Here is a 13,388-nt window from a genome sequence, read left to right on the forward strand (position 1 = left end):
AGGTCTCCCTCCTCTCCCCTCCTTTCTTCTCTATAACTTGCATGGGTTTCTCATGGTGTGGTGGTTTCAAGTAGCCAGACTTCTTACACGACATTTGGCTTCCTTCAAATGAGCATTTCAAGAGAGCAGAGTAGAAGTAGTGAGGCTGCTTAAGACCTACCTTCAGAAATCGCACAGTGTCACTTCCTCCACACTCTACTGGTTAACAGGGCCAGCTTAGATTCAGGGTGGAGGGTTACTATATAAGGGTATGGATCTGGAAGATGTGGTTTATTAGGAGGCTATCTTTGGAGACTAGCTATCTGGTGGTGGTGGGCAGTATGGACCAAAAATGAGGTGAGGGCCAGATGAGAGGATGTTGAAGTCATACCAGTGAGCAGCAGGTTCCGATATGGGATGATAGAAGCAATGGGGAAAGAAGACAGAACTGAGAAATATTAGATAGAATTGCCAGAAGGCCGACTATCTTGTTCACTTAATCTCTGGCACCTGGCACGTAGAGACACTTGATAAATACTTGTTGACAGAATGAATTAAAGAGGGGTGTTAATTTTAGTGTGCATTATTTTTAGTTTCTTGCTTTTTTTTTTTTCAAACTTTGCAAAATGTTTTACTACCTCCATTCTGTTCATTCTTGTTATTTATTTGCAGAAATCAATAAAAGGTTGCCAAAATGTAAGCTGATCCACAAAGTATGAGAGAATTAGTTTCTTGCTTTATTCCTGGATCAAAATAACCTATTTTTGGTCTCAGTTATCCAATTGCATATTGTCAAACATTTCCTGCAAACCTTTAAAGATTGTTAAGTGATATATTCATCAGTTGAGAAGAAAATTATGTAGACAAACAGTGTCTTCATATTAGCTTATTAGCTTTCTCACAATTATGTATTGTAAAAAATAATGCCCTTATTTTTTAATTTGTAAAAAAAAATTTCAAAATACTACATTTTAATATATTCTGCTATTACAGAGCTGAGTCTATCTATTGTACAAACCTTCGATTTATGTGTATGGTCTAACATTTGTTTGTAAACCTGAAGAAAAAGCCAAACATGAATTGTTTATAAGGATACATGATTTTAATTCCAGAATATCACTTTGCTTTATTATTTTGGGTAAATTAAAAAAAAAAAAAAAAGAACAGAAAAGAAATGAGGTGAATGGCTTTGTAAGTACATTGCAAGTCAGGATTTTGAAAACACTTGAGCTGTGAATTAAACTTGGATGTCTTAGCAAGAGTTATATATAAAATGTAGTCTCATATTTCATCCAGATGCCTTGATACACAACTCATTTCTTATTTTTTCTTCTCCTATATTTTCTGCAAGGTATTTGAAGCAGTAATAGCATGGGTGAACCATGACAAGGATGTGAGGCAAGAGTTTATGGCCCGACTGATGGAACATGTACGGTTACCTTTGCTTCCTCGGGAATATTTAGTTCAGGTAAATGCATATGCAAAACATATGAATCCACACAGCACTGTGTCACTGGCCTGACAGCATGTAGATCCCTATCAAGCAGTGATAAGAGCTGTAGAATGCAGATCTGTGGAGTACAGGACAGAAGACAGTAAAGGACCCCGCAGGCTGGAGTGCAGTGGCGTCATCTCGGCTCTCCTCAACCTCCACCTCCCGGGCTCAAGTGATTCTTGTACCTCTGCCTACTGAGTAGCTGGGACTGCAGGTGCATGCTACAACCCCAGCTAATTTTTGTATTTTCAGTAGAGTTGGGGTTTTGCCCTGTTGGCCAGGCTGGTCTCGAACTCCTGACCTCAAGTGATCTACCCGCCTCGGCCTCCCAAACTACTGGGATTACAGGCCTTGTGAGCCACCACACCCAGCCACCATTCCCCGTTCTTAGAAATTTGCTTTTGGCCCTATTTTTGATTTGGGTAAGCAAGTACTAGAGCTTATCAAGGTAGTATTTGTGGTCATTTAAATACATGTAAATAAATGTCCCTGTGGCGGTCACTGCTTTGCATCTTCTTTACTGTTTTTTTCTTTCGATAGTCTCTTCTGATTCCCCTGCAGACCTGGAATTTTGAGGTCTGACCCAAATACCGTTTAATTTTACTTCGTAATTTAATAGTGGCATGCATTTGATTTCTGTCTTTATTTCTAAGCTGAGGGAAAACATTATTTGAAATAAATGTGAAAAATGATTCTTTAGTGGTCTCCAAATAATTTTAAATTTACTGTTTTTTTTATTAGAATCCCGCTAGGAACATTTCAGCATTATTTTAATAATTGAAACCATTGAAAGAATCATTTATTAAGAAATTAGATTTGAACATTTTAGGATTTCTTGAAATCTCATTCCTTTTTGTGATCTGTGTAATCATGGGTCTTCTGGTATTAAGAAAATGATCCAAAAGGGTGGGTGCGGTCAGTGGCTCACGTCTATAATCTCAGCACTTAGGGAGGCGGAGGCAGGCAGATCGCATGAGGCCAGGAGTTCGAGACCAGCCTGGCTAACGTGGTGAATCCCCGTCTCTACTAAAAATACAAAAAATTAGCCAGACATGGTGGCAGGTGCCTGTAGTCCCAGCTACTCAAGAAGGTGAGGGAGGAGAATTGCTGGAACCTGGCCGGTGGAGTTTGCCAGGATTGCGCCACTGAACTCCAGCCTGGGCAACAGAGTGAGACTCTGTCCCCTTCCCCCCGCCACCCCTCCCCCCCAGAAAAAAGAAAACGAACCCAGAAGCCTGTCCTGCGTTTGAGGTCAGGCTAGGCAGTACAAGATTTATTTGTGTTATGGGTACGTTGCTTTAAGGTATTTCTAATCTCTTTTTGGGATATTTTACTTGCCCACTTGTGTTTGAAAAAGGTATCATTAACTTATTAGTATTGTCTTCACCTGAAGGATGTATTATCTAAACTTTGTTTCTTGTTTTGCTTACTTTTTGTCTTAAAGGTTAAAGATACACAGGTGGATATAATATCCGAAGAGTTCATCATATTCCATAGCTAACATTGAAGTTTATCATTTTTCACTGTAGTTCTTCTTTTTATTACCTATATATGTTTTTCTCTGCAGGCCAGATACTTGAACATTTTTTGGTTTTATTTATTTTTCTCTTAGATGTATTTATAAACTTTCCTCATTTATTTTTAGACTAAACTAAAGGATATAGTTACTGCTTTTTTCCTCTCCTTTACTTCTTTTTCTTTGGCAATTTAATTATGAAATAGCCCTACCCTCAGTGGGTGTGTCTGATTTCTTGTTACAGAGGGTTGAAGAGGAAGCATTGGTCAAGAATAGCAGTGCTTGCAAAGATTACCTCATTGAAGCAATGAAGTATCATTTGCTGCCAACAGAGCAGCGTATATTAATGAAGAGTGTCCGGACCCGGCTGAGGACACCCATGAACCTTCCCAAAGTAGGATCTGTTTCTCATGCTTGTTATTACCTCATGCAAAAGGCTTATAAGTGAAGCTGTTAGTACTTTGCTCATTTGAATTTCCGTGATTTATTGTTTTAGTTTTCCTTCAAGAGAAAATGTGCCTAAGAATGCATTGTAGTGTATGTAATTCAACCTCTATTGATTTTATATGTTAAGGGTGGGGATTCTTTGGTCCATTTAATTTTTATAAACTGCATGATGTCACTCTTCTGGAACAGAAGACAACTGGTTTTTGTTCCCTCTGAGTTTTATTAGCTCTAATTATAGTAGAAAGCTCTAATTATAGTCCAAAAAAGTCAGACCAGGTAGAAGGATTTCTCTGTAGGCCTGGGGTGCTGTGATTCATGCCTGTAATCCCAGCACTTTGTGAGACTGAGGCCGGCGGATCACCTGAGGTCAGGAGTTTGAGACCAGCCTGGCCATCTTCGTGAAACCGTGTCTCTACTAAAAATACAAAAATTAGCCACGTGTGGTGGCAGGTGCCTGTAATCTCTGCTACTCAGGAGGCTGAGGCAGAGAATCACCTGAACCCAGGAGGCGGAGGTTGCAGTGAGCTGAGATCGTGCCACTGCACTCCAGTCTGGGCAACAATGTGACAGGCTCTGTCTCAAAAAAAGAAAAAAAAAAAAAAGAATTATGTTGTAAGCTAGGTGTTTGTTTAATAACTGAAAACCCAGTAGTTTCACAGAATTACACATTAGAACTACGGATGATAAAATAGCTTGTTCAGTTCATCTCATTGTTGTTCCCTGTTGTATACCATTTGATAGTTCCCTGCACATCATATGTAGCCATTTCAGCATACATTCCCATGTCTTCCCATGTGTCTCGTGTTCATATTTTCCTATGTGAATGTTTATATTCTACCTTGGTCTTTTTAGCTGTGGCCATTCATATTTTACCAATTCAGTTTTTCTTATGAAATAACCCCTCATTTCTGTCTCCGTTGGCAATTCCTTCTGCTCTGTTTACATCTTTATAGTACGACCAATACTTTAAGCACCATTTTGTGCGTGGTCTAATCAGAATGACTCATAATATAAAGACTTTATTTATGTATTTATTTTTAACTCTTGTGTATGTTTCGGGCAATGCTGGATTAAGAAATAAGAATCTGTTCTCTCGTTTTCTTATATCGTCTTTAGTTATTACTCTGTCCTTTCCATTGAATTGTTTTTTAAATTCTTTCACTTTAATATTTTAATATTTTTCTAAGTTTTACTTTGGAGTCTACATTTTTAATTGCTGCAAATCTATATTGGTATTGTTTTTCTGTTTTGCCTATTACTAACAACAGTTCTCAATTTTTTTTTTAATTTATTTTTTTATTGATAATTCTTGGGTGTTTCTCACAGAGGGGGATTTGGCAGGGTCATGGGACAATAGTGGAGGGAAGGTCAGCAGATAAACAAGTGAACAAAGGTCTCTGGTTTTCCTAGGCAGAGGACCCTGCGGCCTTCCGCAGTGTTTGTGTCCCTGGTTACTTGAGATTAGGGAGTGGTGATGACTCTTAACGAGCATGCTGCCTTCAAGCATCTGTTTAACAAAGCACATCTTGCACCACCCTTAATCCATTTAACCCTGAGTGGACACAGCACATGTTTCAGAGAGCACAGGTTTGGGGGTAAGGTCACAGATCAACAGGATCCCAAGGCAGAAGAATTTTTCTTAGTACAGAACAAAATGAAAAGTCTCCTATGCCTACTTCTTTCTACACAGACATGGCAACCATCCGATTTCTCAATCTTTTCCCCACCTTTCCCGCCTTTCTATTCCACAAAGCCGCCATTGTCATCCTGGCCCGTTCTCAATGAGCTGTGGGGCACACCTCCCAGACGGGTTGGTGGCCGGGCAGAGGGGCTCCTCACTTCCCAGTAGGGGCGGCCGGGCAGAGGCGCCCCTCACCTCCCGGACGGGGCGGCTGGCCGGGCAGGGGGCTGACCCCCCCACCTCCCTCCCGGACGGGGCGGCTGGCCGGGCTGGGGGCTGACCCCCCCAACAGTTCTCAATTTATAACTAACTGCAGATTTGCCAGGGTGCTGTTGACTTATTTTTCTAGATCGTTAGCAAATATTTTAATTTAGAATTGATCTCAAAACTCTCTTGGTGGCACCTTATTAGAAGTACCCAGCCACTGACACAGTCTATTTGTGGAAAGTTTCATTCTATATGATGATTATCTAAGCCAAAATAAGTAATTTGGCATATAACATCTGATGAGGTTGAGGATCAAATGGATTCAAATTTGGCATGACTTTTTAAACATTCTTCTGCATGGTATTTTATTGGCCCCTAGAAGTTCAAATGCTTTTCTCAAAATCTTCTAAATTTTTACTCAGAATTATCATCACTTAACAAAGTGTATTTACAAGGTATTCACTTCCTATCCTGGTTTGAAAATTTGGTATTTGCTTTCTTTAAATTTTCTGATCTATCCTCAGTTCTCTGAGATTTTTCAGAAATAATTGTAAGTGGCTCAGTAAGTACATTAGCTAGTTCCCTTAGTACCTCAGTATTCATGCCAGGTCTGCTGATTTTATATGTGTTTACATTTTTCAAATACCCTTACACCTGCTTTTATAAGTACCCATCTTTTAAGTCTTCATTAATTCATATTTGTCCATCTTATTTGGTGTCAGTTTTTGTTCTTACAAAATAATCCATTTATAAAAATTGTTGAGTCTTGGCAGTAAATTTAAGGTTGCCATTTATTTTATTTTATTATTTTATGTAAGTCTTTCCAACTTCCTTCTAAATAATGTGCTATATCTTTAATACTTTTTAAATACTTCATATTTGTAAAAAAGAATTTCTTCTTGTATATTCCTTCCTCTAGCATCTTCAAACTTTCCTATATTTAGCTATGCTGCAGAGACCTTTAGAGTGAAAATGAATTCATTTTTGATTTCTGGAATAAACATGTCATTTTTGAAACCTAGAGTTCTCGGTAAAAGCCTATCAAGTACTTACTTTCTCTTTTGTGGTGTTGTGTTTACATTGTTCCTGGACTTCTCTGGTTGTGGTTTTGGAGTAGGACTCCTATAGCTGTGTTATACTTTTAGATTTCTCAGTTCTCTAGCTGTTATTTTGTGCTGGGTATGTGGGTCCCTGGAGGTTCTCTTTCATTCTGCTCTATCAGGGTGGTGGGAGGGGCAGCAGACTTGCTGGATAGCAGTGAGCAGCCCTGTTGCTTTGACTTTGCATGTTTACTTGTATGATCCCTTCTCAGTGTGTTTGTTTATCCACACATATTTTCGAAAAGGTGCTGGTGATGAACAATTTTCCAACACCACCATTTGTCATTTTAGAGTTGTTATGTTCAGATTAAGTCTAAGGAGTTGGGTAAGAATGAAGCAAAGATTAATTTCTTATGCTTATTATTTCATAGTAATGATGCCTTTTATCATCGTAATAATGAGTCAAATTGAACAAAATGTGGTAGTTGTGCTGAAGAAATTACAAGGTTTTGATAATATTTTACCATGAGAGTGAATTAGTACTTTTTATATTACGCTCTGATTTTTAATTTGCATGAATGATTCTTTTCATATCTCAGACATTAGTTTTGGCTTCTCAATAAACAGATTGTATAAGGTATCCTTGGATTTGCACATCATAATAAAAATTGTGTGTGTTTTGCTTCTTTTGTATTTTGTTAGCTTTTCTCTTTGGAATCTGTATTTTTATAAGTGCTGTCATATTTCTGGGTATATATTATATTTTAAAAATATTTTTACCCAGTATATTTATTGAAGTTTTCAGTTAGAAACTTGATTTTTCAGGAGTTAATTTTCAACTAATATTTATTTAATAGGTAAAATAAAAAGAACAAAGTTTAATTGACGTACATTTCAGGATGATTACTGAATTTGCTTAACCTCCTACCCCTTGCCCTCTTCAAATATGTTACGTTTAACTTTTCCTTACAAAAGGTCTTCTTTTCTTGTTCCTTCATAGCATAATTAGTATGGTGTTTCTCAAATACCTGTGTCTTTTACAGATAACTGGGATGTCAGCATTATGAGCAACTCTTTTGGTAGCCACACAATGGTTTATGACACAGTCTCTTGGTTTTATATAAATATTCCTGCCTTCCTGTCCCCCCATTGCACATTCTCCTTGTCTCCTTTATCCCTGATTCCTGGAGACCCAAATCCTTACCCCATTTTCCCTCCTTGGGTGAGTAAAGGACAAATATTACTACTGTTCTCTGTATGTAATAGCACAGTTTTCCTTTTCATCTTCATTTTAATGTGTAAAAGTGACCTATTGCGTGGAAATAGAAATCTTATATTCAAACTTTGAGGATTATGAAATCTATAACTCAGTGTTATTTATCAAAAAATTTAAAAAGTGTTCCCTTCTGAATTTTTAGAAAAATTGGTCTTCATCAGATATATCATCTAAGACTCTTTCAACTATTGTCTCTTGGGCAGTTTTGAAGTTTTGAACAGAACCCTAAATACAAGGTTTATCTTAACATGCATCCCAATTCTGTAATTTTTACAACCTTGCCCCCCCCCCGCCGTTTTTGGGTGGTCAGAGGTGAGGGTATTGTATATTTTCTTTATTAATTATGTTTATTTTATTTATTTATTTTTTGAGATAGAGTGTCGCTCTTTCACCCAGGCTGGAGTGCATTAGTGCAGTCTCAGCTCACTGCAACCTCTGCCTCCCAGGTTCAAGAGATTCTCATGCCTCAGCCTCCCAAGTAGCTGGGATTACAGGCACGCACTATCATGCCTGGCTAATTTTTGTATTTTTGGTAGAGACGGGGTTTCACCATCTTGGCCAGGCTGGTCTCGAACTCCTGATCTCAAAGTGATCCAACCGCACTGGCCTCCCAAAGTGCTGGGATTACAGGAGTGAGCCACCGTGCCTGGCCAACCAAAATGTTGTCTGTGTGTTTGTTTGTTTGTGAGACAGAGTCTCACTCTGTTGCCCAGGCTGAAGTGTAATGGTGCAATCTCGGCTCACTGCAACTTCCACCTCCTGGGTTCAAGTGATTCCCATGCCTCAGCTTCCCCAGTAGCTGGGATTACAGGTGTGCACCACCATGCCTGGCCAATTTTTAATTTTTGTTATTTTTTGTGGAGAAAGGGGACTTGCTGTTAATCAGGCTGGTCTTGAACTCCTGAGCTCATGATCTGTCCGCTTCAGCCTCCAAAAGTGCTGGGATTACAGACGTGAGCCACCATACCTGGCCAAGAAGAATAACAGGCCTGAAAAAAATTATGTAGTTGGTTTATGTTCAGTCTTCTTTTAAGACTTTTAAAATTCATTCTGCTCTCCAGTTACCAAAAACTAAAATGGGCTTCTTTTTGGAAACTTGGGATTTGCTCTCTGATTCAGGAATCATTTTTTGCTTTGTACCCATCTTTCTTTAATTCTAAGTACAGGTAGGTCATTGCCTAGTCAAGGTTGCAAATCTCCTCTTTTTGTGTATATGAGTTACTCCATATTCTGTTTGTTTTTATTTTTTGTTTCTTTCTAACATCTATTTTTCCAATCATTATCTCTTCTTTTCCTGAAGGTCCTTGCCATTCTTTACAGTTTTTGATTTGAGACATCATTAATGTTTACATTATTCTGATTTGATGGCTGTTATTTTCACTGTTGCTGGAGAGTGTCTGTGCATACTCAGTAAAAGACAGACACATTGATTTCTAAATTCTGTCCATTTAGCAAGACCATAGATCAGGTTCCAGGAAGCTTTCACTAAATTACGGCAGCTTTTCATTTTCTGATCAGCAGTAGCAGTTACGTCTATACTAATCACATAATTTTTTGATCATATGTAATTGTGTACTCTTCTTGAGTTACTTCATAAGTCTTGTCTCCTTAGTGAGATCTATCAAGTCTTGAAGGGTAGAGACCATGTCTTATATTTCTTATGTATAACACCTAACATAGTTCTGGACACATATAGACTGTAGGCATTTAGTAAATAGTTGTTGGATTGAGTTGAGGGAACTTATAGACCTCATTTATTCTCAAAAGTAGACTATTATGTATTTGTTCATTATGATATCTAGCATCTCCATTACATGTCCTGTTAGGTTGTTTTATTTGTGGGGCATCAGGAAAGGTCTCTACTGGAGATTCGGGAATCTGTACTCTTGTGAGCTCCAATTCAATTACTCCTCCTTTTTCAATATTTTTTTTCCTTCTTCCATCTTTCTTTTGATACTTACTGTCCTTTTCACTTCACCTACCCAGTAACATATGTTTCATTTCTATCTTCTCTCCTGGATTGTGGAGTTCTAATGCCTGGTCATTGCAAAAACCAGGATCTAGTTTATAGCAAGCCCTATGACATACTGCAGCCTTGCCAGTAATAACTGCGTGCTGTTTTTTTGCTTAAATAACTGCTTTTGCTTGAAGGATCAGAAACTTAGTTTCTGAAGTCCTTATTTTTGACTAAATGTGCTGGACGATAGAATTGTATTTTTAACATGTGTCCCCTTGGTTGATGTTTATGAAATGTTGGTTAGGTGGTTAGATGTTTGTATTCGCCAGCTCACCCTATCATCTTCATCCTAACACTTCCCACACCAGTGTCTTTGTAGGACATTTTAAATCCTGAATATGTAATAGTCATTTGTTCAAGTGCTTACATTTCTGCCCTTGTAGTTGATGGTGGTGGTTGGGGGCCAAGCACCAAAGGCTATCCGGAGTGTGGAATGCTATGACTTTAAAGAAGAAAGGTGGCACCAAGTAGCAGAGTTGCCTTCCAGGAGGTGCAGGGCAGGTAAGCATGATGCATCATGGTCAATTCTCTACTCCTGGGTCATTGGGAGCTTCTTTTTCAGGTCTTATTTTATTAATTAGAAAAATCTCTATCAAAAAAGCTTTGAGTAAAATAGCTATGTAGTTAAACAATAATTCAGAGGCCTCATATGCCTCTCAAGACATTGATGGGATAGCTACTCTGTCTCCACCTTTACGTATCTTTCTGATTGTTTAGTGTAAGGTGGGGGAGCTAGTAATTTGCCGGATATTTCCTAGTTACATTTGCCTGAAGTGTTGAGAGGGGAATTCTTTAGGTTGGGACCCTTAGTTCTAGGAGATTCCCTCAGCTATAAGGTACTGTTAAGTCCCTCAGTTATAAGGCATAATTGCCTTCTTCAAGGCATCTGTTTTACAAACATTTGTTGAAATAGACTTTCATTTAGCCAAAGCTGTGATCAAAAGAAGCAGTTATTATACAAACTCAGGATTTTTCCTGGGACTTAAACTTGGATCCATAATTTCTGTCTCCCATAGCGAAATGAGTTCTGTATGTAATGGAACATTTCTATGATGGTAGTACTTTAACAATACATCTTGGAGATTGTTACATATCAGCATATCTGGAGTTACCTCATTCAATAAGAGCTGTCTAGTGTTTTATTTTGGTCTGGACATAGTTTTTACTAGTTTTTAATAGAGCATTACAAATGTTTTTAATCTTAATGTTATAAACAATGCTACAACAAATCTCTTATACATACATCATTGTGTACATATGCTAATATATTTTGGCAGGATAAACTAGACTTACTGATTCAAAGGATGTCTTAAAAGGATATGCCAATTATTACTCCCACTAACAGTAAAATATGAAGGTGCCAGTTTCCCTAAACTCCTGACAGTACTTTGTAATTAAATGTTTTGAGCTTTGCCAATCTGGTGGGTGAAAAATGCCTTAATTTGTACTTATGTAATTATGAGGAAAGTTAAATATCTTTCTCTCTGAATTGTCAGTTCATGATTTTTGCCATTTTAATAGTTTTATTGATGTCATAGATACAGTTATGTTAAGGAAAGTAACCTTTTTGTCTGTGATATGTAGTGTGAATATTTATTTGTATTAATCTTTTATCTTTTGACTTTGTGCTATTTTTGCCATGTAAAAACTTTATCTTTGAATGTAGTCCTATATACCAAAGTTTTGTGTCTCTGGACTTAAAATTTTGTTTCTTGCATAGAAAGCCATATGCCAAAATTATCTATATGTGTGTGTGAGTGTGTGTATACACACACAAACATATTTTTTAAAAACTTTATGTGGGGCCAGGCGCAGTGGGTCATGCCTGTAATCCCAGCGCTTTGGGAGGCCAAGGTGGGCCGATCACAAGGTCAGAAGCTTGAGACCAGCCTGGCCAACATGATGAAACCCCTTCTCTACTAAAAATACAAAAGATAGCTGGGTATGGTGGCAGGCACCTGTAATACCAGCTACTCAGGAGGCTGAAGCAGGAGAATCGCTTGAACCTGGGAGGCGGAGGTTACAGTGAGCCAAGACCTCGCCACTGCACTCCAGCCTAGGCAATAGAGTGAGACTCCGTCTCAAAAAACAAACAAACAAACAAAAAAACAAAAAAACTTTATGTTGAAATAATTTTACTTACAGAAGAGTTGCAAAGATAGAACAAAGAATTCTGGTATATTCTTTCCCCAATATTAATATCTTACTGTGATACAGTTATCAAAACTAGAAATTAGCATTGGCATATTAATATTAACTGAAATACAGACTTCATATTTACCATTTTTCCATTGATTCTCTTATGCTGTTCTAGGATCCTGCTTTGCATTTAGTTGTCATATCTTCTTATCTGAGATAGTCCCAGAGTCTTTTCTTATCTTTTATGCCCTTGATTCTTTGAGGAGGACTGGTCAGATATTTTGAAGAGTGTCTCTGAAGTTGGATTTGTCTGATATTTTTCCATGGTTAAATTGACTTAGTATGATTATTTTTTGTGAGGGTAACCTTGTTCTCTTGGTTAAGGTGGTATCTGCCAGGTTTCTACCCTATGACAAAATTATATTTTAAAAACATTTGTTGTTCTAGTACCTTTACAGTTTTATTTATAAATATATATATCTAAGATATCTGGGCTGTGTTTTAGTCTAAGATGTAAGGTATAGATTTTGGTTTTTAATGGCTAGTCAGTTGTCCAAATACCCCTTATTGACTTATCTGTCTCCATTCATTTGATGAAATGCTGCCTTTATCATGTATTAAATTTCCACATTTACTTGGTTTTATTCTAAATTTTCTGTTCTCTTCCATTGATTTGTCTTGCCTATTCATGCATCAAGACAAAGCCAGTTTTAGTTACTGAGCTTTATAATATGGTTTACTATGTTATGAAACTGGTGATAGGACTCCTGTCTTCTTTTATATCCTTCAGTAGATTTTTAACATTTTCTTCCAATGGTCCTCTGTGTTTCTTGGCAAGTTTATTTTTAGGTGTTTTATCTTTATCGTTACTATTGGAAATGGAGTCTTGCATGCCATTTACTAACTGGTTTCTTAATTCATATCTGATTCCTAATACAGTTCCCTTTTCATTGAGGCCATAAGTCATTTGACTCATTTTATTGCAAAATGTATTATTTACTTATTGGGTAACTATGAATAAATTTTATCTTCATCATGCCCTCTTCCCTCTCCCTCCTTCAGATTAGAGCCAATGTCCTTAACTGTGTAAACTTGGCCAAATTTTAATAAACTGTGTAATGAAACTTCTGGGCACTTCAGTTTCCTGATAACTTTGGGAGGTTATAATACTTCTTTTAGTTCAGTCCCTTCTCCAGACCCAGAGCCTTTGGTAGGGGGGCACTTCATAGATTGATTCATTTATTTTCTTCTTCTCTGTGACCTAAAATTCTCTAAAACTTGGTAAGCATGCTACGTTACTTCTAAGAGATGGCATATTTGTAGTGTTATTTTGTGGGTAGAGAAAGGAAAATGAAAATTGCAATGGGCAAAATTCCCACAATGAACATTCCCTGGAGTTAGTTATGATTTTGGGATACAGGATTGTTGCATGCTGAAACATGCTGCCTGGTATGTTGCTGCTCACGAGTCTCCAGGCCCTCTTAGGATGTCTGTTAAATTCTGTGCTAGCAGGGGGCCAAAACAGGCAACTTCGTCTGAACTGGAAAGGTCTTGTTGCCATATGGAGGACTGCATTTCTGTGTATTTTTAC

The 13,388-nt window shown here is 37.7% G+C and overlaps 1 protein-coding gene across 4 annotated transcripts in view; it reads left to right on the forward strand.

The window, feature by feature from the left end:
- The window catches only part of KLHL2 (kelch like family member 2), a 115,564-nt gene that overhangs the window by 87,990 nt on the left and 14,186 nt on the right, over positions 1-13,388 (forward strand). For all 4 annotated transcript variants that reach the window (XR_004671261.3, XM_034959371.4, XM_034959372.2 and 1 more), the window contains 3 exons: positions 1,331-1,447; positions 3,235-3,384; positions 10,042-10,159. Coding sequence is in view for 3 of the 4 variants with exons in the window: in XM_034959371.4 (XP_034815262.1) it covers positions 1,331-1,447; positions 3,235-3,384; positions 10,042-10,159 (385 nt within the window). In the remaining variant the exon portion in view is untranslated. The remainder of the gene's footprint in view (positions 1-1,330; positions 1,448-3,234; positions 3,385-10,041; positions 10,160-13,388) is intronic.

The sequence above is a fragment of the Pan paniscus genome, chromosome 3 (genome assembly GCF_029289425.2).
Source record: "Pan paniscus chromosome 3, NHGRI_mPanPan1-v2.0_pri, whole genome shotgun sequence".
Taxonomy (NCBI): Eukaryota; Metazoa; Chordata; class Mammalia; order Primates; family Hominidae; genus Pan; species Pan paniscus.